General features: G+C 49.1%; 7 protein-coding genes and 1 non-coding gene across 8 annotated transcripts; 3 read left to right on the forward strand and 5 right to left on the reverse strand.

The window, feature by feature from the left end:
* Positions 1-1677: 1677 nt before the first annotated feature.
* C8Q69DRAFT_448300 (hypothetical protein) lies at positions 1678-2281 on the forward strand (the record flags this gene model as incomplete). Its single annotated transcript, XM_028629278.1, has 2 exons — positions 1678-1768; positions 1887-2281. 2 exons carry the CDS (start codon positions 1678-1680, stop codon positions 2279-2281), a joined length of 486 nt encoding a protein of 161 aa, XP_028481237.1.
* A 918-nt stretch (positions 2282-3199) lies between these two features.
* Positions 3200-6428, reverse strand: C8Q69DRAFT_409199 (Cys/Met metabolism PLP-dependent enzyme-domain-containing protein; the record flags this gene model as incomplete). Its single annotated transcript, XM_028628239.1, has 5 exons — positions 3200-3983; positions 4084-4234; positions 4380-4427; positions 5081-6128; positions 6192-6428. 5 exons carry the CDS (start codon positions 6426-6428, stop codon positions 3200-3202), a joined length of 2268 nt encoding a protein of 755 aa, XP_028481238.1.
* A 280-nt stretch (positions 6429-6708) lies between these two features.
* On the reverse strand, positions 6709-8122 carry C8Q69DRAFT_481790 (hypothetical protein). Its single transcript, XM_028631618.1, is given in 6 exon segments — positions 6709-6783; positions 6796-7199; positions 7270-7399; positions 7470-7726; positions 7800-7907; positions 7967-8122. The coding sequence occupies 5 exon segments, from the start codon at positions 8041-8043 to the stop codon at positions 6890-6892; spliced, it is 882 nt and encodes a 293-aa protein (XP_028481239.1). The 5' UTR covers positions 8044-8122; the 3' UTR covers positions 6709-6783; positions 6796-6889.
* Positions 8123-9554: 1432 nt separating this feature from the next.
* C8Q69DRAFT_122492 (fungal-specific transcription factor domain-containing protein) lies at positions 9555-13273 on the reverse strand. The gene is made up of 10 exons (XM_028625225.1): positions 13016-13273; positions 12829-12853; positions 12632-12649; positions 12394-12518; positions 11608-12326; positions 11477-11549; positions 10995-11423; positions 10758-10940; positions 9678-10703; positions 9555-9622 (listed from the first exon to the last, which is right to left on the reverse strand). Exons 1-10 carry the CDS (start codon positions 13156-13158, stop codon positions 9565-9567), a joined length of 2799 nt encoding a protein of 932 aa, XP_028481240.1. The 5' UTR covers positions 13159-13273; the 3' UTR covers positions 9555-9564.
* Positions 13274-15274: 2001 nt separating this feature from the next.
* Positions 15275-19447, forward strand: C8Q69DRAFT_515742 (P-loop containing nucleoside triphosphate hydrolase protein). The gene is made up of 10 exons (XM_028633374.1): positions 15275-15765; positions 15822-16055; positions 16108-16883; positions 16935-17097; positions 17147-17485; positions 17536-17612; positions 17698-17887; positions 17950-18568; positions 18630-18710; positions 18787-19447. The coding sequence occupies exons 1-10, from the start codon at positions 15522-15524 to the stop codon at positions 19355-19357; spliced, it is 3294 nt and encodes a 1097-aa protein (XP_028481241.1). The 5' UTR covers positions 15275-15521; the 3' UTR covers positions 19358-19447.
* A 395-nt stretch (positions 19448-19842) lies between these two features.
* Positions 19843-22625, reverse strand: C8Q69DRAFT_481802 (hypothetical protein). Its single transcript, XM_028631619.1, has one exon. It carries the CDS (start codon positions 22248-22250, stop codon positions 20016-20018), a length of 2235 nt encoding a protein of 744 aa, XP_028481242.1. The 5' UTR covers positions 22251-22625; the 3' UTR covers positions 19843-20015.
* Positions 22626-23204: 579 nt separating this feature from the next.
* C8Q69DRAFT_t140 lies at positions 23205-23278 on the forward strand. The gene has a single exon. It is a non-coding gene; the product is annotated as a tRNA-Ile (tRNA).
* Positions 23279-23542: 264 nt separating this feature from the next.
* Positions 23543-26605, reverse strand: C8Q69DRAFT_409210 (peroxisomal multifunctional beta-oxidation protein; the record flags this gene model as incomplete). The annotated part of the gene is made up of 7 exons (XM_028628240.1): positions 23543-24874; positions 24934-25342; positions 25399-25786; positions 25845-25934; positions 25985-26093; positions 26151-26378; positions 26450-26605. 7 exons carry the CDS (start codon positions 26603-26605, stop codon positions 23543-23545), a joined length of 2712 nt encoding a protein of 903 aa, XP_028481243.1.
* Between the last annotated feature and the right edge of the window lie 385 nt (positions 26606-26990).

Genomic DNA, 26990 nt, shown 5'->3' on the forward strand with positions numbered 1-26990 from the left:
AGGACAGACGATGAGCCTTCGAATCAGCGAAGAAGAAGACAGAGGAAGGAAAAGAAGAAGAGGAGAAGAGCGAGGAAGAAAGAGAGAGAGAAAAAGGACAAGGATAAAAAAGGGAAAGATGACCCTAGTGGCGGAGATGGAAGCCATGCTATTGTTAATGGTTAAGAGAAATCAGGGATCGATGGCCTCATACAGTATTCCGAGGTTTCCTTGAGAGCGGCATTGCGTCCCCTGCCAATTCTTGAGAGTAGAATCGCAGACAGCATAAAGATAAACAATGACAACGTGAAGAGTGTGATGTTTAGCCATAGTAAAAGCCTTCTTCTGGGACTGGAAAGAGTTTCGTCCTGACTCAGTTTGTACCCAAGAAGATTTGATTTCATGGAGTCTTCAGAAATTGATTCATCGTGGCCATCATCCGTATCCTCGTCCGCAACTGCCTTATAGGGCGGTGGTTTAGAGAAGACGTTGAAAAGCAGTTTTTTCATTGGGAAACGTGAAGTGCTTGTCTCTGGCATACTTTAAGGATATCAGCCAGTCTTGAACCAAGTCTTTGACGGAGAGGTATAGCATATTTCACTTTTCAACTTCCAAGACAACGTAGAGTGCCCTCTGGACTTTTGTGATCATGACTATCAAGACAAGCGCTCGTTATCATGAAATTCATCCTTGACTTAGTGGCTGCTTGGATAGGACAACCACAGGGGAACGATCCTACTGGTTAGATGCAACATAAATGCACAATCCTAACGGGTTATACAGTCTGTAGCAGAGTTATCCCACTGCTCAATACGTCAAATGCGTCGTCCTCGCTCAGTTTGCCTATTCTGGAACTATCGGCATCAAAATCAATTCTAGAGCTTTTAGACCTGTAGTATGTACAACCCTTGCTAATTACCAAGCATCCCACGATAGGCCATGATAGTGGAATATGTCATGTTCTTTTGGTCTCTCTAGTGCGAATATTAGAGGTCACACAGTTTGGAGTTGAGAATGCTACGCTGCGGCGCAGACAGCATCCGAAGAATCTATCAGCGCTCACAGCTTCTGTGGAGGCGAGCTGCAAATCCGCTGCTACTACTCTATAAAACCGGCTATCTAGCAGCTACAACGGGAAGCCCACCTTGATTCACCTGCAGAGGATCTAAAAAGACGGGAGTGTCACCGTGGATAATCAGCAGTAATCAATAGTAATACAGGATCGAGTACCGTGGGCATTAATAGCAGATAGATTTTGGTACTTTTTAGTTCTTTAAGCAACCAAGATTCTATTCCCGTATCAAATGCTCTCTTCCAAAGTACAGACTGTGCTTCCGTGATCTTGAGTAGATTCCCACTAAATCCTGGCATCCTGCGTAGAACTGGTACAAAGGATAATCAGACATTTCACTGCAAAGAAAGAAAGAATCCTAATCCCAGTCTATTAGTCAATTTCAAATCTGTGGATTGGGTGGTGAAGCTTGGTGTGATATACAGATATTTATAGAGAATGATGCATAAGTACCATGCAAAATGAAGATATATATTATATATATATATATATCTAGTACCTCTCCCTTTTGACACAGGATACAGGTCCACAAAGGAATATTAAACAAAAAGATAAGAGAAAAACTAGCACTCGACTTAAAAACAACTCTCCTCTGAACAACTCATTTCGAAGACGTGGTATTCACTATGCGTCCCTCCAACGCCCTTACTGCTATTCTCGGCCTCTGCATGGCTCTTGCAGCGAATTCAGCACCCGTGGCAAATCCCAATGATGACCGTATGTCTATCTATCTTCTACGTATTTCCATCATCTGTCGATGAAAAATGTGCACAGAACACAAAAAACTGCGTTCTAAACTACACTCAATCTATGTACAAGCACTGACAGCAGATAGTGTCCCTGCATGCCGCCAAGAGATCTGAAGACGCTCCAGCCCTATATGCCTACATTGTGGCAGACAGCGACACGGAAGTCAAAAGGCGCTCTGACGATGCTACTGCCGAGTATGGATATATTTCTGTGGACAGCGAAGTGAAAAAGCGCGCCGATGACGCTACAGCCGAGTATGGATACATTTCTGTGGACAGCGAAGTCAAAAAGCGCGCTGATGACGCTACCGCCGAGTATGGATACATTTCTGTGGACAGCGAAGTCAAAAAGCGCGCTGAGGACGCTACCGCGTATGCATACATTGCTGTGGACAGCGACACGGAAGTCAAAAGGCGCGCTGACGCTACCCCGGAGTATGCGTACTTTGCTCTGGACACTGAAGTTGAAGAAGAGAATTGAGATTTTGGTGTATATATATTGCCCGTGTATCGAGGTACGGTACAGTGCGAAAAGGAAATCAGATTATCTAGGCGGAAGTATTTGAAGCACCCTAGCCAATTACCTAAAGGAGTAGCAGAAAAACGTTAGGCTGGAGAATTAAGAGTATCTTGTCTTGATCTTATGATAAATGCTGTCCTTCCTACATATATATATATATGTATATTTTCTCGAATATATATTGAATTCAACGAAGTTGTATATACGAAACCTATCTATCAAGATTCATCACCAACTCCGAATTTTCGAAACAATATGCCAACCAACGGGCCTGTCTGTCTTCCTGTCTGTCTAAATGAAGTCAAAAAACCTAACAAGGGAACTAAATGGACGAAATCAAGCCAAAACTAATACATGCCAACGAAAAAAACGACACTGAAAAAAAAGACCAGAAAACAGAACAGGGAATGCAGACAATGACCCAAACCATGCATATCTTGAAACAACAAAAATCCACATCTAATCTAGTATCATTCGCAACATGAGCGGAGAGAGTTGTGGTGAGATATAAATGTAATAACCCCGTCTTGAACTCCCCACCATTCTTTTGGTTGGTGATATTAACAATCGTATATATAATAATATAGATATCGTCGGATATATATGCATGATGACGATGGCGATCAACAAAGATGATAATACAATGGAGCGAATATGAGGGACGTCAGTAAGTGATGGATCTTCCCACAACGCAGGAATTACCATGGGGATACCGTGGTAGGATCAATCACTGGGCGTTTCAATTGTTTTCCTCGGTGTTCGGTTCATTTCGTAAGTCGTCAGAATAGATAACGGAGTTGTCATCGGTTTTTCCTTCCTGTAATTGTTTTGGGACCGGGTCTCCTGATTGCTGCTCTGCCAAAGACGAATGTCAAGAGCCTACGCAGCCAATGTCGTCCGATTCCTCACGTCTGCCATGTTCTCCAGTTTACCCATTAGGGAGGCTCTCATGCGCGTGTTCACAACGCCTCCGACGCCATACGCGGGAACGATCTTGGCCATGCGCGCGAACGAACTGGAGATGTAATCGCGCCGAATACGAGCAAATCGTTCCTGCCAACCCAGACCTCCGGACGGCTGACGGTTGTATAGGTCCAGTCCTAGCAAGTGCATGGGCGTGCTGACAAACTGCATGAGGGCTGGACAGGCGAACTGAGCCATGGAGGCCTTCATACTGGCAGTTGGTGCAATCCAGTCTGGAATAGAGGGCGCCACGAGGGCTGGGACATTGAAGGAGGCGAAAATGGTAACGCTATCGCGGAGACAGAAGAGAGAATATGAGATCTTTGGGATCTTGGGAGCGGGTGGTGGTGTAACTGCGCTGGCCGGTTTAGAACTTGTCGTCGACGCAGAAGAAGGTGGCGATGCCCCAAAGAGCTTCGCGAACCGCGCATCCTTGTACACGCAAATCGCCATATTCACGCTCGTGGTGGATACGAACTTGGCCGGCCCCGCGGTCACTTTTGAGAAAGGCTGGTCCCGCATGGTCGATGTGACGGTGTCGATGACATTGGCTGTTAGGTAGGTAGAAGAGTACAGCGTGTAGATCAGCAGAAAGGGCGTTGAGAGAAAGAAACTCCCCGGACGAGCGACCATGGAGCGGAGGCAGGAGGTGATTGTGTCGCGGATGGGAAAGCCCTTGGCTGCTTTCTCGATGATGGCACTGTTCGCATCGACTGATTAGTCCTGGTTCCAGTATTGTTTGGCGATTTCTTTTGTTCCGTGTACAGAAAACACAGCAATGGAAGAGATAATGATCTTACCGATCAATGATTGTGATCAGAGGGCAGATCAATGCTCCAGCTGTGGCAGCACTTGCAGCATCAACGCCTAAGCGCAGCCCTAGACTGTCTGTATTCCATGCCTTGGTCGACGTTGACACAGTTCGGTCTGAGACGGCCGCAATGGCCGGATCTGATACGGCAACATCTTTCGTAGTCATGTCGCCAGATGGCATCTGAATTGAATGGAATTGCTAAGAGAGAATGGGTAGAGACCAAGAAAGATAACCAAATGGAATTGCTGATTAATTGCTCCTATCGAGCGGAAAGATCATGACAGCGCGCGACAGCTCCAGGCCTGATGTTGTTTGCTGACGGCGATCTACCTACAATGGAGAGGAAAGAGAAAACAAACAGCTTCACGATACGACCGTCAACATCAACCACCCCGCGATGAGTCAATGGGAAAGAGAAAAAGAAAAACGACGAGAACCCGATGCAGACGAGAGAGAGACAGGAAGATAAAAGATGGATGAATCATCAGCCGTAGTCGAACTGACTAACCGGTTAACTCCGATGCCGGGGTGCGCTAGTCTGTTTTGGGCAGAGCGCGGGGAGAACCGCGGAGTAATTATTAATGAACGCCGAGCAAATGGTCCACGACTCGACGATGATATCCCATTGATATAACTGTACATTTCCTTCTTCCGGGAAGATAAAGAGAAAACAGAAAGAAAATAGCCTCCGCCAGGGGCTTTTTCAATCATAGCACAAAATATGAACAAGTAGAAAGTTTTGACCTCGCAAGAACGCCGCACATAGATGAAAACCCAATGTAAGAGCCGTAAGTCAGAACATATATCCAAAAGATCGAGCACATAATATATACTACGCTGCGGGAGCAGCCTGCGAGTCTGCAGAAGCGTTGGCAGCGTGGAATCCATCCAAGGTAACGTTGACAGCGCCAGCCTGGACGAGCTACAGAACCACCACCGTTAGCCGATCAATCGTTACACAACAGGTTCGAATAAATAGCTACTTACCGCTCTCCGCAGATCATCGATCAGATCATCAGCATCCTCGATGCCAACGCACAGCCGGATCAGATCCTCTGGCAGGGCCCGCTCGGCTCTCGTCTTTGCATCGATACTAGCATGACTCATGCGGCATGGCATACTGATCAGACTGTTGACACATCCGAAACTAACACTGATAGCCCACAGCTTCGCGCTCTCGACAATCCGCTCGCTCATCGCGACATCTCCAGTCTCGAAGGATAGCACCGCTCCAGAGCCCCGTGCCATCGAGTGGTGCAGCTCATACTGCGGGTGCGAGCGCAGCCCTGGGTACCGGACTTTGAAGCCGTGGGACTCGAGGAACTCTGCGATCCGCTGGGCGTTGGCCTGCTGCTGGTCCATGCGAACCTTGAGTGTCTTGACACCTCGCATCAGCAGCCACGAGTCAAACGGCGACAGTCCGCATCCAGACGCATTGATCGGGAAGTAGAGCCGCTCGCCCAGCGCCGGGTCGTTGACTGCAATCACACCGGCCATAAGGTCGTGGTGGCCGGACAAATACTTCGTACCACTCTCATAGACAATGTCCGCACCCAACTCCAGCGGGTTGAGGAGCAATGGTGACAACATAGTGTTATCGACCGCGACCAGGCAGCTGGGGTTCGCTTCGTGGGCCAGTGCGGAGATCCGGGGGATATCGGCGATCTTGATAAGGGGGTTGGTGGGTGTCTCCAGCAGCACCATTGCCGTCTTGGAGTTTACAACCTCACGAACCTTTTCTGGTTGCGTGGTATCGACGTGGTGCACGATAATTCCGCCATTGGTCGACAGGTACTTGAGCAGACGATGTGTACCGCCGTACAGGTCGTCGCCGGTGATGACCTCGTCACCCGGTCTCAGGAGACGGGTGATCACATCCAGGGCAGCCATACCGGAAGAGACTACCAGAGCGCGCTGAGCAGACATGATCTTGGCCAGGTGTCGTTCGAGGTGTGTCCTGGTCGGGTTTCCTGATCGCGTGTAGTCATACTCTCCTCCACCACCGCCGGAGCTCTGCTTGAAAGTCGCACTCTACATAATTCTCTATTAGCTAATAACTCACCCTATTCTCCTCGTCGAAGCTCGGATTCATACCTGGTAAATAGGGACACTGCTCGCATTGTACTGGTCATTGCTGTCGGTGTAGACAAGCTCGGTGGCGAGTGCATATCGACGGCCGCCATGCGGGCTAGAAGGAGCAGGAGACGGAGGCAGGTTATGTCCATCCAGATCAACATGCGGGAAAGCCTTCTTCAAGACATTGATCTGTCCTGTGCCTGTCGTGTTGGAATTGCCTGGCACATTAGGTGCCCCCGAACCTGACGCCGACATCGCTGCGGGGTGGGGCGGGATGAAAAAAGAGGGAAACGAAGGAAGAGAAGGAGTTAAGGAGGATATGCGGGATACTCCTCTGATTATAACGGAAGGAGAATGATCTATCAATGAAGAGATAGATCAAGCAAGTGTGCAGACCAAAAGCAAAGATATGTGAGAGAGAGAAAAATAGTAGGAGAGCAACGTCTTTCTCCGGAGTCATCAGGTCAGCGCTGACCGCTCCGCAAGGCCGGTGCGTCTATTGGCTGGAGGATCGAACTTTATGCCCCAGATCTTCGCCAGGTCGATTGTGTCATCCGCGCTAGCCGTCTTGGGAATACATCCAACTCATGGTCGAGATATACATACATCCATACATACATCCATACATACATCCATCATCTATCTTCGCTAGCTACTCCGTAATCGGTTAAGAGAAGAGAGCTTCATAGTTAATATTCCATCATGATCCCCAGCTTTCAGGCATCATGAGTGGGCTTTCTTCCCACGACTACCACATACGCAAGATCCCAATTATGGCCATTCCTGTTTGCTCTATCGATCCGACCTTCAACCTCCTTGACCTTTTCTCTGATGGCAGCGGCATCTACTGGCTTTCCCTCCTGCAAAGCCAAGGTCTCCAGAGCTTTTGGCATCGTCGCCAATGCGCCAGTTCGAGTCTGAAGATTTATTCTCGGTTGAAATTCAGTCTCGTTTGTGTGTACCCATTTTGATACCACATCTTCGAATCCGATCTCCTTCATACCGTATTCAACTTGTTCTGGGAGCCTAAAGAGGCATCAGTTTAGCTGAGCTCTCGCAAAAAATCAAGGCCATTCTAGAGATGGCGACATCCCACCTTCCAGATAGACCATATGCCTTCATATGGTTAATGAAAATGCCATTAACATAGTCTATATCTTCATTAGGAGGGATGGCTCTGAAATCATCCCATTGAGCATCATGCCATTGAAGATAACCGCCCGATCCTGACGAATTATTACTAGATGAAAAGAAAAAAAGGAAGGGGGTAGATTTGTCTCGCTTCGTTTCACTTACGGAGAAGTTCCATTAGATGAGAAATGACCGTCGGGACCAAAACACCTTTCAAAGCCTGCACTACAAATCGAACATTCACAAGATCATATTTCCCATAATACTCTTCAGGAAAGCATTTGGTCATATCATGAACCGTGAAATTAATTGACCCCAGGCCCATGGGGACTTCAGAGGGGAACTGTAGGTCCGAGATATCGAAGCCATCATATCGATTATTGGGGTTATTCAATTCCCTGGCGACATCGAACAGCCAGATCCTGGTTTCAAATGGGGGTTAGCCTAGACATAAAACATAGCACGAATTCGCATATATGCAGCGATATCAACTACCCAGTTCCAGCGGCAATGTCCGCAACTCGTTGAATCTCGGATTTTGGGACCGATTCGTGAATTAACCCTCCTGCTATAGATACAAGGAGTGAATGTTGGGTTTCGAGTCTATCAAATAAAAAAGGATTTAGCCTCACGCATCGGATTGCAGAGTTTCTATTTCAAACCTTTCTTTTTCTTGTTCCCCGCGCGGTAAGGTGTACGCTTCGGTCTCGCCTGAGGATACCGCTCCGTTATCTCCCATGATGGGACTCGTCAGTGTGTCTATTTGCAGAAAAGTTCCACTACATAGCAAGAAAAAAGAAAAACCATTTGAACTGGGCGAGTTCGTCCAATCTTAAATATCTACAGTCTCCTACAATCACCATCTGTCAGCCTGGGTCTCTCGGCATCTTTAGGCCTACCGTGAGAAATTAGTATGAAGTTTGAATCAGGTTCGGTAGTAGTTCATGAATGGTATTGGTTAAACCGACCCGTCCTTCGTAATATCCGGGGCAATCTTCTCCAATATTTATTTCTCTGGATTCTCGGCAGACTTTCTTCTGACCTTTTCCCTATCAACCAGTCAGTCAACCCGGCCGGGATATTTTAACTACGGGAGAACGTGGTGAGGCCAAACAAGTATGTATGTATGTATGTACATGCGGCAACTGCCACTATTATTCTCTTCCACTCTCTCACATCCACTTGACGGGTACCCGGATGTTACTACGTAGTTGCAACCGCTCTATCTGCAGCAAGAACGGATATATCCTCGTGTACTTATTCACTAAGAACTTCATACTCCAGAGTGGTAAAAAAACACTCAGAAAGCATATTTGTTGTCTGAAATGGACCAAGAATCAGTGTTGTGGGACTGGTGGGAGTAAATAGTTGTTTTCTTCTTCTTCCGGAGGAGGTTATGATATCGGTTCTGGGGTGAATGTGAATTAGTCCCTTGGATATAAGGGTCGGGGTGTGCAGTAATCGGTTAAAAGATCCGTATGCTGCGGGACTTTGACTACGATGAGCTGAAGCTGAAGAGGGTTGTCGGAGGTCCAGGGGACCGTAATACAATGTATATAGATCGCCACAGGCTGAACCTGAAATTATGAGTTCTAGATACGCCGTTATGATGTGGCAATAAGAATTGCCTCGCTCCAACGATTTCATATATGTTAAATGTTGTTATATACAAAATTTCTCGGTATCCAAGTCGAGTCTTGACATCCTGCCACGATATTAGTCGTTCCGCGGTGAACAATATCAGCCATGGCCAACCAAAGACATCGCCATCTCATCTGGCCAACGCGAGGCCGTAGCCTGCATATCCCATTCATCCATTCCATGGGCCAGACCATTATATAGAAAACAGAAAGATCGGAACACCAAGACTTAAATAGATCAAGTCCAAACAGTAACGATGATAACGAGGAACGGACAATGAGCGGAACCAAAAATATGTGTAGTGGTATGGACAGCTGGTACTGCCATATTAGACGACTCTGAAACGGGCAAGGCTGCAAGAAAAGAACGATAATGGTAAGTGGCCCCCAAGTGGCCCCCGAATACACCGCGCAAAATAGATAACTAGGAACCTGGGTATTTTGGTTACCTGCGGAGACCATGGACCGTATGGAACCGGGAAATGTCCAATCACGCCAGACAAACTTTTCTGGCAAGCAGAAAAGAAGAAACCTCATAGGAGCACACACATCTGCATCTTTTTCCAAAAAAGTGAAACAGTATCCTTAGATGGTAGATAGAGAGCAGTTGAAGCGGAGCTTCACACGGACTCCATCGCCAAATCCCCTAGGCCTCCATTGATGCCAAAGAATTGGAACCTAGAGAGAGTTGTCAGCATATTCCCTTCGTGTATATAAACGAAACAAGACGTACCAGTCCTCTACATTGAGGGCCGTCGGCACTGACGGCCCCTGTCCTCGCGAGCTGCTGCTCCAGCTGTCATCCTGGCTCGAATGATCTAACCCAGCACCGCCCAAAGAGGGGTCCAGGCCCTGGACCGGCCATTGTTGCTGATTCTGCAATCCAAACACTGACTGCTGCTGTTGCTGATCCTGCATGCCCATACCGCCTGTTATGCCAGAGACCAGCGACGGGCTGCCCTGGGTTCCGGCCGGCGTCCGACCAGCTAATGATTGCTGGTTGATACCCAGGCCTGGCTGCATGTCAGGATTCTGCAGCTGGGATGGCATCTGCAACTGCGGATCAACCGAGTTGTCTTGAGGAGACATCAAGTCAGGGAAAATGTTGGCGCCATCAGGGAATAGCTGGTCAGGTTGGAAGTTCTCCCACAATGATTGAGAAATATTGGGTGAATTACGGGTGACAAGGAAGAGATCTGGGGGAGTAGCGGGCATAGAGAATGGGACATTGAATGGTGTCGTCGGCCTAGTGTTCGCACGTGAAGCTGCAGTTCCCAGGAAGGGCTCCTGAGGTGCCCGCTGCGCATTGGGTGTCGTCTGTAAGGAAGCCAATGACGGCTGGCCTTGATGCGGCGGTAGTTCTCTCGAGGGAGTTGCAGCCGGTGTTTGCGGACGAGACCGTTCATAGGAGACAGGAGGTGTCGGCCCGCCATTTGGCAGACCGAGATCCATGTCATCGAATTTGCGCTTGGGAGGGTGATCGGGTCTCTTCGCAGGATTGCGATTATTATTATTCTCCTGCCGTACCCTCTGGTGTCGTTTCCCTGCAGCTTTCTGCAGGCGTTCTTCGAGGGCCTTGTTGCCGAGGATCGAATCAAAGAGAGTATACACCATCTTGGCCACCAGCCATGCTTTAGACACATCCTTGAGTGCCTGCATGCATATGTTGATTCTTTCCTGGCTGGTTGCGACGACAGAGGGTACGGAGGACCGCATCTGATAGACGTGCATTATCAAGGCCGAGAAAAGACTGTACACACTGAACAAGGGATTAGATCTATCACAACGATGAATGGCAGAAGAATGCGCTTACATAAATGCGGGAGTGTATCGGATCTCATTGTGCGATTGCAAGTTCTCAACTATGGACGTGATCATGGCAGCGGCTTGGAACGCAATGGTTCTGGATGGATACGCCATTTCGTCCACGCGATATCCACTCGGGGAAGACGTAGCGGGTGGCATATGAGCTCTATGCAGCAGACACAGTGTGGTGCTAGATCTGTTAGAATGGTGTCTACGAGCATATAGCAAAATGATAAAGACTCACTAATAGTTCGAGTGCAGGAGAGCAGCCCAGAAGTGATGTCGAGACCTGCCCCAGGTCACTTCGGGTGGACAGTTCTGCAACCAATCTGCCAATGCCATATCTGAGTGTGTCAAGTCGATAGCATTGTTCCTCCTAGTCTTAGATGCTACAGAGTATTGCTGTGAAAGGACTAGGCCCATGATCTCACAAAGCTTGACGTATTGCAGGAAGAACTGGACATGGACCGGGTCCGGAGGATACTCGGCTGGACTGTCAACTTCATCCTCGATGAAATCTTCTTCCGTTAACATTTCCACATCCGAGTCGTCCGTGTTGATTGCCACCGGTCGTCCAAGGGCAACAGCCACAGACCGGTCCCGCGTGAACAGTGTCCACCAGATACGTTTCCATAGCTTCTTGTCGGGTTTGCTCAGCTGTGAATTCTCCACACTACCCCTGTTGTCAGTGGAAGACGAAGAAATCTGCTTTGATTTAAGACTCACCTTCTGTGCATTCCCGAGCCTTGCGCGACAGTAATGGCAACGCGACTCCAATAGAACACATTCTTTGTAACATCTGCAACAAGTCCGTTAAGAATAAGACACAAGAAGGAAAACAGCCATATCCGACTAACCTTCAGGGCCTTCCCAATACCAACTCATCAGCACAAGCGCCTGCACTATCGTGACCCGATCATCTTCGTAATTGGCATCGTACAAAGCCTTTGCACGCTTATAGAACGTCATGGCCGCAGGGATTGTCGAGCCATTTTGGTCCATTAATTGTGGATTCGTACAGACCCTTGATCCAGCTAGGAGGATAGACTGCAACAGCAAGAGAGACGGAGGGTTTTTCGGGTCCCGGTAGCGTCGCATAAACCGACTCCGGTTGATGATGGGTACAGCTGGCGCCACCCACTTGAAATATGCGTCAACCAGCTCGTCGCATAGCTGCTTGGGAGGAAGCAGGAATGCCCCGCGCTGGTGGAGAATTTCAATCTCCATGTTGTCTAGATCGGTCAGTCGAGCCCGCGTGCCTCGAATGTTCTCCGGCAGAGGATAGTGGACAACATCCGTAGTCCCGTTCTTGTCGTGGACAAGAAGTGATAGGTTCGACGATTCCCCTAGATACGCGACTCTCCCAGCTTCTTTGATAGGCGCTCTGGCAAACTTGGGTTTCATAAATTGGGTATATGTCGAGCCATGAGCTGCCTGTTGAGCCGCTTCCGACTCCGTAAACCGTGTCGGTGGCATGCCGTCTACGGACATGGTATTGGCTCTGTAGCCAAGAACCTCCTTTGGTCTGGCGGGTTCCGGAGCATCTTGTTGTTGTCTAGTTTCGACCGGTTCCTCACTGCTAGCAGATCAAAGTAAGCGACCTGATATCATCTCAAGGGAGGTAGGACGAGGAAGTATATTACCCGGCACTGTGATTTTCCTTTTTGTTCTGGTTCTTCTTTCGTTTTGGTGTCGGGATCCGACAGTCAATCGAAAAGGCTACGCAATTTGTGCAAGGCACACCGAGACTGGCGGCATCGCATCGTACCTTTGTATCGCATTTCATTGTCAGTTACAGTCGCACCAAAAATGCGCCGCCCCCGAAAGTTGCGAAACTAGTCGGTAGCGACAGGGATAAAAAGACTTTAAACCACTACTAACCTTTCTAGCATGACAAGTCTATTGTATCCAAAAAATAGAGTGAGCAAACGTTAGCAAAAATCCGTAATACAATGGTAGATCTCCATCTGTGGCGATCGGTCAGGGGAGAAACAAGCGGCCGATAAGCTGTATATCGACGAGCCGAGGCTCGCGCAAACCCCAGGTCGCGTTTGACCTCAAAAGAATAAGAAACGTACCTCACAAGCTCGCGACGCGCGCTGCCTGCATTCAAACATATTTATTAGCTCGTGTCCTGTAGCTAGTAACCCATCCTCCGTTCTCAGACCGAAAATTCTCTCCCGATTCCCCTCCTTTCGACCACGTTTTCACTCTCACGGAGGGACAACACCACCACCCCGACCACTGCGGGATGCTCTCACGCACCTTCTGAAGCTTGCATGACCTGAATTAGGCGCAGACTGCTGTGCCTGCGAATTCGTTCCCGAAGTTCCAGCAGATCCAGCATTACTGGTCGTGGGACTGGGGTGAGTGACGGCGGATTGTTCAAACTGGGGTTCAGCGGCCATGGCGAATGTCCTCCATCAAGCACAGGCAGATGCTAGAGACCGATACGTTTCGTCGTGCGACCAACAAGACTTCTCTCTTGTCGTCGCGCGCAATGAAAGACGTCGTCGCAGGTCCTATGGGGGTCTCAGACGCAAAAATTATCCGTCTCGAAGATCCTCACCGTCTCGCCCACGGTGACAGTCGTAGCGCGAACGGTCCCGGTCGGGGGGTTCGTAAACTCGAGAGGAGGTTAGTGCTGTCGCAACGCAGGGACCGCAGGATCGAAGGAGATATCGTTCGCGTGGAGATGTCGAAGGGAGAAGCAGTATTCGACGCAATCGGTGTAGAATTGTAGACTTGAAACGAGCGTGCCAGACGACAAGGCCGAGCCGAACGATAGAAACGGTGCTGCTTGGTGGTGCGGGAGACCCGTGCGAGAGAGCGTGGCAATAGAGGGGCCCGCGAGTCGCTTTGCGGGCATCTGGAACACACCCCGCGAAGGCAGCAGAATAAGAACGTAGAATTAAGACAATAGTGGTTAGAAAGCAGAACAGCTAGTAGTTAAGAATTTAAATAACTAGCCTTGCACTTAAGTCATTATGTCGTTCCCGTACTCATGATAAGAGAACATCTGGGGTTCCGTCCGTTGTTAAAGTCTGGGGTCTTTGGGGAATATCTATCTACATAAGTACGGGGGCAGCACAACGGCCATGATTGCTCCTTCGTCTATCGATCCTCGACTGCAGGTAGATAAACTAATTATTACCTCGCAGGCCACTGAACTTTATCAATTACTATCCGTTAACTCGACACTCCCTAGTCCCAGTTGCAGCCCCTGGGGTACTCGGAATATCAGATCAGAGGACGGACTGGCTATGACGAAGCAGTTCGACTAACTAACTAGTTACTATTCCCCCGGTGCCAGCCTCCTATCTCGTCCTTGAAATGTGAAGATGTACAGTTAACTAACTCAATCTAAGTACTACTGTACATCCTAATCTGTCACTTACCCCGGGCTCACGGGACCTGTCTCTTATAGCCACAGACATTCCTCTCTTCGCTTCTCTTTTCACTTCTACTAACTATTACTCCATTCTCAGGGTCATGGCATTACAATACTCCATACTCTCGTTCTCTACAGATCCAGCGGAGCCAGTGCTGATCAGCTACCCCCGATCTGCAGCTAACAGCGGGGCAATTCTCCCAGAAATCAGATATAATTCATTACTCAGCTCTGTCCATGTGCTGTTCCAAGTGTATGGAACACCAGGAAGCCGCTATTCATTAATTCAAAATGAAGCAACAGATTACTCGGAGAACGGAAACGATCCGTAGAGGCTAATGTTGGCATCACCACACGTGTGAAGCAGTATGCTTGGAGTCTTTGACGAACACGCACATCAACCATTATCAGATCAGTTAGGACCTAGTACTACCTAGTTATGCACCGGCCAGCTTCTCGATCTGCCAAAGGGGCAGTTCAAGCTTCCAAACTCTGTTAACCTTATTTACTCTGGGATTCGAGATGGACGACCCTACACAGTCGAAACTAGAGTAAGTAACTGAATAATTGAACTCTGCAGAACTGTTGTATCTGATCCGATACATCCCTCTTTCCTGCCTTCAAAAAAACTCGACGCCCTCACCAGGTTTACCTCGGTTCACAAGCCTGCCCTTCAGCTGATCTGGAGTATGCCGATAGAACTCCACATCCAACGCTTTCTCTGCCGCGCACGATTGGTAGATCTGCCACCAACCCGAAAACGCGGGGTTATCCCGTCATTCTCCAGTTATTACTACCATAAGTATGTACTAACCCGTCAGCCTCCGAGTCGGTGGCGTCGGGCAGGCCGACTACATTGCAGTTTCCTTTCCCCGGAGATGTCCTAGATAGGCATTGCTGCCCCGTACTTTAAACTTATTCTCCGTGACTACTTCAAGACTAGATCCATCGACCCACCATCATCTGCTCTGACTCCCAAAATGAATATAGCAAACGCCCGGCTGTTGTCCATTGGCTTTCCTGGTTTAAGCCCACAGTTAATATGTCCAGTCTTCCGATTCTACATGATGACGAACCCCAGATCTAGTAACTGAGAGCAGGATATAAATATCAAAATAGTAGATATACCAAAGATCCTTCAACTGAATCGAGTCGCAGGTACAGCGTGAAGCAAACGACGGTAGTTATAGACTACCAGCAAGGCAGCACCACACCCTCAAAAGACGTCTTCTACGACATTCTAGCACTAACATTGCCATCAAGCATACAGTTGGAATCATGTGCCTTGCCCCTGACAGTCGATAGGATTGGTCGATAACTACTTGAAATTAACAGATCTTAAAGGTCTCGACTGTGCACTACAGACATGAATTATTCCGTATGATCACAATGTTTCGGGGTGCAGTTGTCTCCCTAATATATAGCCATACACTGTCTCTGCAAGCCGATGTCTATGATGAATCAGCATCCGTCACTCTCATGAGTACCGATGTTGATATAATTGCTCAATCTCTACAGCAGGTTAACGAAGCTTGGGCAAGACTCATAGAGATCGGAATCGGCATTTGGCTTCTAGAGAGGCAACTAGGTGCAGTATGCGTCGCTCCAATCGTCGTTGTCCTCGGTAGGTTTGGTCTAATGTCCAATGGACAGGCATCTTAGCTAATGTATGGTGTCAAGTATGCACTTCCACGCAGATGTATATGGCTAGTTTCATGCCTACAAAACAGAAGGCCTGGATCCAGGCTATCCAGAGACGAGTGAGCATAATATCCGCCGCGCTAAGATCCATGAAGAGTGTGAAGATGCTCGGGATCTCAGAACAAATTGCTTTTACTCTTCAGGGCCAGAGGCTGCGAGAACTGAAGCTATCAAAGAAGTTTCGATGGCTTATAGTCTGGGTCAACATCGTCGGTAAGTTACACTGACTATCACGAGTGTACTTTCACTGAATACTAGTTTATAGCGAGTTTGCCACAATTATGTGCACCACTCATAACCTTTGCTGCCTTCATAATACGTGCAAAGGTGAACCGCTCGCCGCAACTCTCAACTGCACAGGCGTTCACTTCGCTTGCCATTGTTTCGCTGATAACCAATCCCGCACTTCAACTGCTGGCATCTATACCTGCTATCACTGCTGCCTTCGGATGTTTTTCTCGGATCCACGGGTTTCTTGTCTCTTCATCAATTGTCGACATACAGGACCACACAAGCCTCGCAAGTAGCAAATCGAGCCTACCCTCCGATCGCCATCGCCTACCTCATGAGACTGGAGAAACCATAGAGATACGTCGTATCAAGACAAAAGAGGCTATGGACAGAGCTCCTAAGACCATCCTCACTCTGTCTCATGCCATCATACGGCCTGTTCGAGATGGTGCTTTCTACCTTCAAGACATTAATTTGCACGTCGAACAAGGAACCCTGACGATCCTCACTGGACCCGTGGGATGCGGCAAGACAACATTGCTAAAGGCCATTTTGGGTGAAATTCCTCTTGAGAGAGGGGCTGTAAAGAGGCAGACGTCAGCAATAGCTTACTGTAGCCAAAATCCCTGGTTACAGAACACCTCGATCCTAAACATCGTATGCGGACCGTCCGCCCTAGATCTCGAATGGTACCGGGAAGTGCTTCAGAGCTGCGCCCTCGATCACGAAATCTCACAAATGCCTCTAGGGGATAAGTCAGTTGTGGGTAACCGGGCGCTGATACTAAGTGGAGGGCAAAAGCAGCGTCTGGTAAGTAATACTGTACACCCTGCCCTCTCACTTTACTGACCGGAGATACAGGCTCTGGCTCGTGCTGCATACTCGAGAGCAAGATTAGTCGTCCTCGACGATGTCTTCAGTTCACTCGACACTCGGACAGCCCATGTTGTCTTTGAAAATCTCTTAGGGAAACATGGCCTGTTCAGGAAGCTGGGCTCCGCGGTAATCCTGGCAACACACTCCGGTCAGTGAAACATCTTCAAATGATTGACATATGCTGATGACTACTGAAGCTATACCTCTCCTTTTGGCTGATAATATAATTGTCTTTGATCCTGAGGGCCACATCACAGGACAAGGCTCTTTCGAGGATTTGAAAATGACAAATACCTATATCAAACAGATGCTCGCTACATCGACGAAGAACGATTCGAATCATGCAGACACCAATAAATCCGATAGCACCCTTCGCAAGACGGTCAAGAAACCAAGTGATGATGATATTGCGGAGGTAGCTCGCCGCACTGGCGATATAGCTGTCTACAAATATTACCTGAGGGCAATTGGTTGGCAGCATACACTGCTAGCGATGATGATCATTACAATCTACTCATTCTCAGCGAACTTCCCTCGTAAGTACAGGTGGAGCCTAGACACTTGGCTGTTTCTGACCAGTATATAGAAGTATGGATCAAGTGGTTCACAGAAAGCAATGGGCAGGATCCCGGAAGATTCATGGGTATATACGTTCTTCTTGCGGTAACTGCTTCCGCATCACAAGGACTCATGATCTGGTTAGCCTTAAATCTTTCACATTACTTTTCTATTTATTGACTTCTTGCAGGCAAATAATGATCAAAATAGTAGTGCGATCTGGTGCCGCTTTACACACAAAACTCTTGTCGAGACTGTAATGCGAGCGCCGCTACGCTTCTTTGCAGAAGTCGACTCGGGAACCGTCCTGAACAGATTTAGTCAGGACATGACACTCGTTGATGCAGTACTCCCAACGATGACGTTTGGAACATTTATGGGTTAGTAGTCAAAGCATCATTATGGTGATTCTGTTTCTCTGAACGCTGAAGCTACACGACAGGTATTACGGAATGTTTGGCACAAGCAGCCTTGATATCACTAGGATCAGCTTACATGGCCATTACCATAGCTCCATGTTTGCTTGTTCTATACTGCGTGCAGAAGGTCTACTTGCGCACATCACGACAGCTACGGTTCTTGGATCTTGAGGCGAGAAGCCCTCTGTACGCACACTTCGTCGAGACACTTGAAGGTCTATCGACTATCAGAAGCTTTGGGTGGCAGTCTGCCTCTACAGAAGAGTTTATTGGTCACCTCGACGTATCACAGAAACCGTATTATCTTCTGTACTGCATCCAGCGATGGCTGAACGTTGTGTTGGACCTCCTTGTCGCCGTCCTTGCTGTTATTGTCATCACTCTGGCGACATCCTTGCGTAGCACCACGAATCCAGGAAATCTTGGAGTCTCTCTTACTGCAATTCTTTCATTCAATCAGACACTACAGAACCTGGTAACTAGTTGGACCTCGATGGAAACATCTCTTGGTGCAATTGCGAGAACAAGAATGTTCGAAATGAAGACTCCATCTGAAAATGGGGCTGGAGAAGATTTCATACCTGAACCCGGCTGGCCTGCTCAGGGAAATATAGAAATCCGTTCCCTTACCGCCTCTTATGAGTAAGTCCAATATTCTTACTTCTAAATCCTAGCACTATTCATAACCTTCTAACGTTCTCAGCGGAACCACAAATGCTCTAGAAGGCATATCAATGAACATAAAATCCGGACAGAAGATCGGAATATGTGGGAGAACAGGAAGGTAGGGTTGTCAACAACATTCCAATATCTATCCATCCCCATAAATCTAACACCTTAGTCTTCAAAATGTATGGTAGTGGTAAAAGCACACTCTTGTCGATTCTCCTCCGCCTCCTCCAGGATATCAAAACTGGAACTATACTCATCGATGACATCGACATCATTACTATCCCGCGGGACCTTCTCCGTTCCCGCCTGATCGCTATCCCACAGGATCCCTTCATTCTTCCCGGCTCCATCCGTTTCAACGCCGACCCCATGGGAACTGCAACTGACGAAGAAATCATCTCCGCACTGACAAAAGTCCACTTGTCGAAGCTGCTCGAATCTCGTGGCGGCGGCGGCCTGGATGCAGATTTAACCGAACAGACATTATCCCACGGTGAACAACAATTATTCGCTTTATCGCGAGCTATCCTTCGACGGGGTAAGGGTGGCGCTGGGCGGATATTGATCCTGGATGAAGCTACGAGTAGTATGGATGTTGAAACGGATCGTTTGATTCAAGAGGTAATTCGTACGGAGTTCTCTGGTTACACGATTTTATGTGTTGCCCATCGGATGGAGACTATTAGGGACTCGGATAAGATTGCTGTATTGGATGAAGGGAGGCTTGTGAGGTTTGGACCGCCTGAGGAGTTAGCGTGATTTGATTCTGAGAGATTGTATGTACTTGGGTTTATCCCGTAATCTTGTTAGTACGTGGGATGCTGAAAATATTATTAGCTATTAATTACCTTTATTAATTACTTATTAGCTATTTTCTTTTTTATTAGTATATATTAGTTTTGGCTTAATTTCATTTAGTTCCCTGTTCAACTCTTGACTTTATTCAGATAAATAGGTAGATAAATAGACAAATAGACAGACAGACAGACAGAAAGACAGACTTATTAGCATCTTATTTCCTTCAGAGTTAGTAATAAATCTCTAATAAATACTACTTGATTAAATTTAATAAATATTTGAGTAAAAAAGGACAGAATAAATTCTAAAACAGACTACTACTACAATGAAGCCTATACTGTATAGTCTGTACTTCACGTTACTAACATAGAACGGAAACGTAAGGGATGTATAAGAAACAGGCTGGTTCATATACGCTAACCGATTAGTTCGTGTGGTCTTTCTCTTTTGTTTTTGTTTTTGTTTTTTTTTTTACTTCTTTTAACTTGTATTTCATAAGCAAGGGAGTAGGTAGGTAGGATATCGCAGTTTCGTCCTCTTCTTCCCTTGCAAACACGATAGAGATGAGAAATTTAGAAAAGAACGGAAGTAGAAAAAAATTGATTAAAGAATGAGAATTTTAAACGCCCTCGACGACAACAACTTTCTCTACAATCCAATCGATAAACGCCTGTCCTTCCGATTTCCATCTCCCTTCTCGCCATACGTCTTCCATCCAGTATCGCCATCGCTTGCCGCTGTTCAGCTGTAGATCCCAGGGCCATGCGGCGCCGAGCCTCCGAGCTCGGTCATCTGCACGAGACGCAGCAGGAGCGGCCAGCGTCACGCCAACCATGCCCTGGCGGATACGCCATTCGCGTTCGGCTTTCTCGCCTGCACGGCGGGCGACGGCCTCTTCGTCCTCGGCGAGATAGAGGTCGCATTTGTTGCATTCGGTGCAGCGCGAGCCCGGGTTGATGCGGAAGTGTTCGCAGAAGTGTTTATAGCCTTCTGCTTCTTCGGGTTCTGCATTGTCGTCGTCGTCTTGGTCGGCAAATGGTTCGTTTTCTTGGTTCTGTCGGGGTCGACGTCGAGGGCCGTTGTTTTTCAATGGTGGCCCAAGTGCTTTCCGGCAGAGGTAGCACATGGAGTACCCGCAAATGCAGGTCAGTTTGTTGCAGCCAGAGGACTTGACGAATGACAGCCCGCAGCGTGGACAGGTGCGTTTGATAGCAGCCGTCCGCGCGGCTTCGACCGTGTTTCGGAGTGAGAGAAGGAGAGGTTCATGACAGACATGCGGATCTCGCCAGGCTTTCTGACAGGTGATGCAGCTGGCACGCCCGCATGCCCGATTTGCGCAGATAAAGCGTTGACTGCGGAGTTTGAGGCAGAGATTCTGGAGAGACGCGGTTAAGATGTCCGCTACGGCGGGAGGATTAAGCAAAAGAAGAACAATTAGAGGAATAACAAGCAGGGGTATCAACTCAAGAAGAAAAATAATCATTAGAATCGTAGAGACAAGGGTTCCACGGCGGAAACGCCATTTGAATCCATCCGGTGGTGGGTGATAAACAGGGTCAACTTCAGCATAAGAGCAGAAAGGACAACGGACAAGTTTCAACTGAGACTTGAGGAGTGCTTCGGACGCCAGCCGGTCCTCGAACTTGCGATAGACTTCCGCACCCGCCTTTTCTGATAAGATGGCCCTTTTGACGATCTCGGGATGCAGCGTGCCCTCGCAGGTGCCTTGGGCAACTGGAGCCACGCATCTCAGCGTCGACTTCTCGGGGTCGATCGACCTCCCCCATCCTTGGCCAAATAGAGCCTCGTGGGTCGTCCGCTGAATACAACCATAACAGATGATATGCGAACTGTGAGAACACGTAGATATCTGCTCGAACGTAACATCCGACATGCAACATTCACACTCGTAGAGGGCATCGACAGCCTTTGCTTCATTCTCATTAAGCTTCTCCGCTAGTTCCCGGTCCCGTTGCTCCTGCTCCTCTCTCCTCTGCGACAGCATGGGCGCGAGAAGCATGCCATGAAGCTCTCTATCAAGCTCTCCGTTCCCGGTTTCTTTTAACCTGGGTACGAGTTCACCGTCGGCAGCCCGATGCCATTGCAGGAGCGGGTGGTCGTCTTTATCCTTCTTCCGCTTGAAAGGGAAGATATTGCCAAATGTTGCGCGCCATGTCCTCCGCGAGAGATCACGCAGGATCGGACGTGCACGAATATAGGAGAAGTTCGTCTCGGCCAGGACAGCATCAATAGTGCTCCGACTCAGCCCACCAAACTCCTTTGACAAGGTAGTCTTGACGGCAGCCTTGTATTCCTGGCTGCGGAAACGTTCGTCCACCGGCACCAGGTCGTCTTCATTGTTGGCCCTCGCGACATACTCGTCGGCCGCGTTGTCCCCTTCCTTACTATTACTGTCTGACACGTTCCATCGCCCCCTCACCCACTCATTCTTGTGACGGAGAAGCTGTTCCACGACCACTTGCAGCCTGCTCTGGCCATCGAACCGTATCAGTAGCTCACGAAAGACCTCGATCTTGACATCGGGGAAAAGCTGCGTCAAAGTCACCAACGCATGGTTCAGTTCCTCCTGCTCTCGACGCTCGCCCGCCTCTCGGGAGAGGGCCTCGATAGCACGGGATCGCGGTGTTGTTCCAAAGGGATTATTGCGAAGCGCTTCGCTCAGAGTCGATGAGCCGCTGGGAGAGGCGGTGACCGGGGTGATTGCCTTGACGGCACCCTTTGTGACAGGAGTTTCAGGAGATCCACGCTGAACAGGCAGACTGTTGCCATCTCGAGAGCGCAGCGGAGAAGAGGCCGATTTGGAGAAGCTGGGGACGGGCAGCGAGAGCACCATCGTTGCGGGTTATTGGATGGGCTCTCCGCTACATGATCGGTCTCCGTGTATGGTGTTTCAAGAGGATATGGGTAAGCAGCAAGGATATTTCTGCCTATTCCTCCACGGTAGGACGTTCCGATGGTCGATTTGATTCCAGAGTAATCAAGATAATCAACGCGATGTCACACGGAGCGGGGAAGGGTTCAAGATGACGGTGAGATCGAGTCGTCGACGTCGCTTTCCGCTCAGCTTTCCCCGGGCCGGTAATATGATTACGTTGAATACTCGCCAGTCAACACCAGGCAAGCCCCTCATGCCGTCACAGTGGTGTAACATGTAATAAATAGCCTCGGGTCTCACCAAGAGGAATTTGATAACCTTGGTGTATCTGGCTTGTTCCGCCGGTTCTCCGCAAAAACAGGCTATGCTATTGTATTTAGCCCGGTTAGACGGTATCTGTTGATACTACCCGCTAAGATCGATCCACGAGATCGTACCTGGTGATCACCGGCCGTCACATAGCGTCCCGCATGGTCGGATCCTTTTTTACCGGCTAAATTGCCTGGCAGCGTGTATTTGTGAAGACAGGAAGGACTAGCTAGTTCCATATCCTACGAAATAATTACAATAACTGTGGGGGTTTTACAGATTGTTGGTTTCAGCATGACAGTTTATAGATGCCTAGTTCTTGTGGGGCTGACACTTTGACACCTTAAACTAAGAATATGGAAATATATATACTGTAGTACTTGCACATATGCATACGAACTCTTTTTGTTTATAAAAAAGAGTAGCAAGGATAAATAACTAGAATACTTTCTCCAATCCACTAAAAGTTAATATAGCTAGCTTGAGTCTTATTATATAGTTATTGGCAAAGGCCTTGTCCCATTAACTAGTTAACGGTCCACTGCCTGCAAGATATCGCAATTGCAAAGTAAGTCACCCTTGCGAGCAATCCTTCAACAATCAGGTCCCGTAGCTCAGTCGGTTAGAGCGTGGTGCTAATAACGCCAAGGTCGCGAGTTCGACCCTCGTCGGGACCAACGGTTCTTTTTTTTGTCCGTCGATAATCGGACGACGAATATTTCCTAGTAGATATACAAGAAATTTTTACCTTTTCTCCCTTTTATAAACACACGTTGCCGCTGGTTTAGATCCAACAAATATATGAAACTAGATTGGACTAATAATACGAGAAGAATATAAACAAACGAACGCCGTACAGTCCACTAGCAAAATCGTTGCCGAACATACTCGTGCGGGGGCATATTATCCTATCACTGCCCTATAAAACCTCACTATTTATTTTACAATTTCGCCTTGGCTCCCTCGAGAAGCTCTGCACCAGCACCAGAAATGGCCAGCTTGCCCGTCTCAACCACAGTGGTCTGGAAGATGACAGTGTTGCCCTCCTTCCACATCTCCGTCTTCAGCGTCTGGCCGGGCAGGACGACACCTGCGAAGCGGACCTTCAAGTTCTTGAAGGCGCCGTACTTGGCAAAGACATGCTTGCCAGAGACGCCCAGAGAGCAGAGGCCGTGCAAGATGGGGGTCTTGAATCCTCCGACCTTGCTGAACTCAGGGTCAATGTGAAGCGGGTTGCGGTCACCGTTGAGACGGTAGAGGGCAGCCTGATCCTCAGAGGTCTTCTCCTGAACGACAGCGTCAGCCGCCCTCTGCGGGGGCTTGTACGCAGTAGTTGCAGCCTTTGGTCGAGGAGCCGTCAGCTTGTTAGAGCCGCCAAACCCACCGCTGCCGCGGATGAAGATAGTGGACTCGTTGTAGAACAACTCTTCACCAGTCTTCGCATCTTTGGTCGTGTAGCCAGCGACGACGATGGCGGCATTACCCTTGTCGACAACATCGATGAGCTTGGGGTAGGTCAACGTCTTGGCGGCAGTCGGGATGGGGAACTTGCGGATCTCCAGGTATTGCTCGCCATGGAGAAGCATCATGGGGGAGAAGTTGGGGATGATATCATCCATGTTCCAGGGCACGGCAGTGTTGAACCACGGGATAACTCCATAGGTGGGCAGGGCCTGGAAGTTCTCGTGGTTCTCGTAAACCAACGGAAGGTCGGTACGCTTAGCACCAACGCTAAGGTTGTAGAGGATGATATCGCGGTCGACGTAGTCGAAGGGAGTGCCGTCGCTGGTGAGCTTCTTAGCCTTCTCGATGGCCTGCAGGAAGTTTCCGTCCTCCTTGGACTCCTCGCTGTCTCCACCCGCGCGATTAGACATGTTGGCCATGACCTTCTCTGAACCCGCCGAGGCATCCTCAGGGTGGTCGGCGCGGCCGTCGTCGAAGTTGACAATGTTCTTCCATTCCTTGAGAACAGCCTCGGGGGTGAGCTTCACGTCGACTGGGAAGCCATGTCCTCCAGATCGCTGCCACCTGGTGCTGCCGAACCATCCGCTGCCGCACTCATACAGACCCTTCGTGCCAGGCTCAAGCTTGTCCGAGGACAGGAGTACGACCAAAGGTGCGACATAGTCGGGCTTGAAGGCCTGGACAACCTCCTCGGGCAGGATCGTCCGGGTCATGTTGGTACCTGCGTTAGGAGCGATGGTGTTGACCTTGATGTTGTACTTGGCTCCCTCCAGCGCCAGAGCGCGGGAGAAACCGAGAATACCCAGCTTCTAAGATCGAAAGCTTGTCAGCGGGCTTTCACAATCTTCATTCAGCAAGGGATACCTACCGCTGCTGCGTAGTTGGACTGGCCAAAGTTGCCGTAGATACCGCTAGTGCTGGTGGTGTTCACAACACGACCATACTTCTGCTTCAAGAAATAGGGCCAGGCAGCCTTGGTGACCTTGTATGTACCGTGCAGGTGGATATTCAGCACGGGATCCCACAGCTTGTCATCCATGTTGTGGAAGGCCTTGTCGCGCAGGATACCGGCATTGTTAACAAGGATATCAATTCTTCCGAAGGCGTCGATAGCTGGCTTGATCACAGCCTCGCCATCTTCAACGGAGGCTTTGGAGCCGACGGCCTGTCCACCCATCTTCTTGATTTCCTGAACAACAGGCTCAGGGTCGATAAGGTCATTGACGACCACAGCGGCTCCAAGTTTGGCGAAAAGCAGACAGTACGCACGGCCAAGACTGGGAAAACCTGTTAGATGCGTGATTTTCAGGAACATGATTGAAAGTTCACTCACCCATTTCCACCGCCAGTAACTAAGGCGACTCTGCCCTTGAAGTCAGGCTCTTCTCCCTTGGGAGCACTGGGAAGCTTCTGGCCCTCCTCCAGCAGACCCATGAAGTCAGCGGGACCAGTCGGATAGCTGGGCTCGGAGAAGTCGTTGACATCGTTCCACTTGCTCAGGATAGCACCAGGCGTCAGAGACGCATCGGTCTTCAACAGAGCACCCTTTGAACGCTCCCAGCGGAGCTTGGCGACGTGACCACCGCCAACTTCGTAGATACCTCCAGTCTCCGTGGTGTTTGAGGAGTGCACCAAAACAGCAACCAAGGGAACAACCCATTCGGGCTTGAGGTTCTCCAGAACGTCAGGTGGGAGGATAGTGGCCGTCATACGGCTTGCAGCTATGCTCACTTGTTAGTCAACCTGCGCCCCCTACTGATAAATCAGTGATCAACGTACCGATGGGTGCAATGACGTTAGCGATAATGTTATACTTGGCACCTTCCTTTGCCAGCGTCTCAGTGAAACCGACCTGGCCGAGTTTGGCCGCTGATCTCGTCAGTAATCATGGAACCTTGAACGGAAGCTTGCGGTCATACCTGAGTAGTTGGTCTGGCCGAAGTTACCGAACAATCCTGCTGCAGAAGCGGTGTTGATGATACGACCATACTTCTGTTTCCTGAAATGAGGCCAGGCGGCTCTCGCGCACTACCTGTCTATCAGCATCCTGTCCAATGTTGCCTAGCCGTTGTCGGGATTATTCACCTTGTATGCACCGTAGGTGTGAACCTTGTAGATCAGCTCCCAGTCCTGATCCTTCATGTTCTTGAAGCTGACATCGCGCAGGATACCAGCGTTGTTGATAAGGATGTCCACACGGCCGAAAGCCTTGATGGCAGTGTCAATGATGGCCTCACCGTTCTCCACGCTGTCGTAGTTGGCAACGGCCTTGCCGCCCGCTGCTCGAATCTCGTCTACAACAACATCTGCAGCCTGGAAGTCGATTGTCAGCGGGGTTGCATAGAGGACAGGAACCGGTTAGGTCCGGAGAAAGATGCTCTTACCTTTGAGGAATTGCCCTCGCCTTTGTGGGAGGCTCCGAGGTCGTTGACCACGACGTTGGCGCCTCTTGAGGCAAAGAAGGTAGCGTATGCCTTACCGAGACCACCGCCGGCACCCGTGACGACGACGGTCTGGTTATCGAAGCGCAACTCTGACATGGTGGAGTATCACGCAGCAGCCGCGAATGTTAAGAAAGAGAAGAGGGACAAGGCGGAGACCACTCAAAACAGAATGCGGATACCCAGACACACAAGGGGATCCGTCTCCGGGAGAGATGATTATATATAAGGTTAATGTATATGAAGGGAAGGACTAGGAGGGTTTTTCGGCAGGGGAAGAAGAAGAGGAAGATGGAGGACGTGATGGAGGTTTAATGGAATCGTAGGATGCGGATAATTGCTCGGTGATTCTGACGGGGGCAGCAAGCTCGGCACGCTGGGAACCTCGGCTCGTTCGCAGTCAGACAACAACAGTACTTAACTAACGATGGAACTAATTATTATCTCTCTCCACCAGACAAGTCGTAGCCGTTTCACATGCCGA

The sequence above is a fragment of the Paecilomyces variotii genome (assembly GCF_004022145.1).
Source record: "Paecilomyces variotii strain CBS 101075 chromosome Unknown C8Q69scaffold_18, whole genome shotgun sequence".
NCBI lineage: Eukaryota > Fungi > Ascomycota > Eurotiomycetes > Eurotiales > Thermoascaceae > Paecilomyces > Paecilomyces variotii.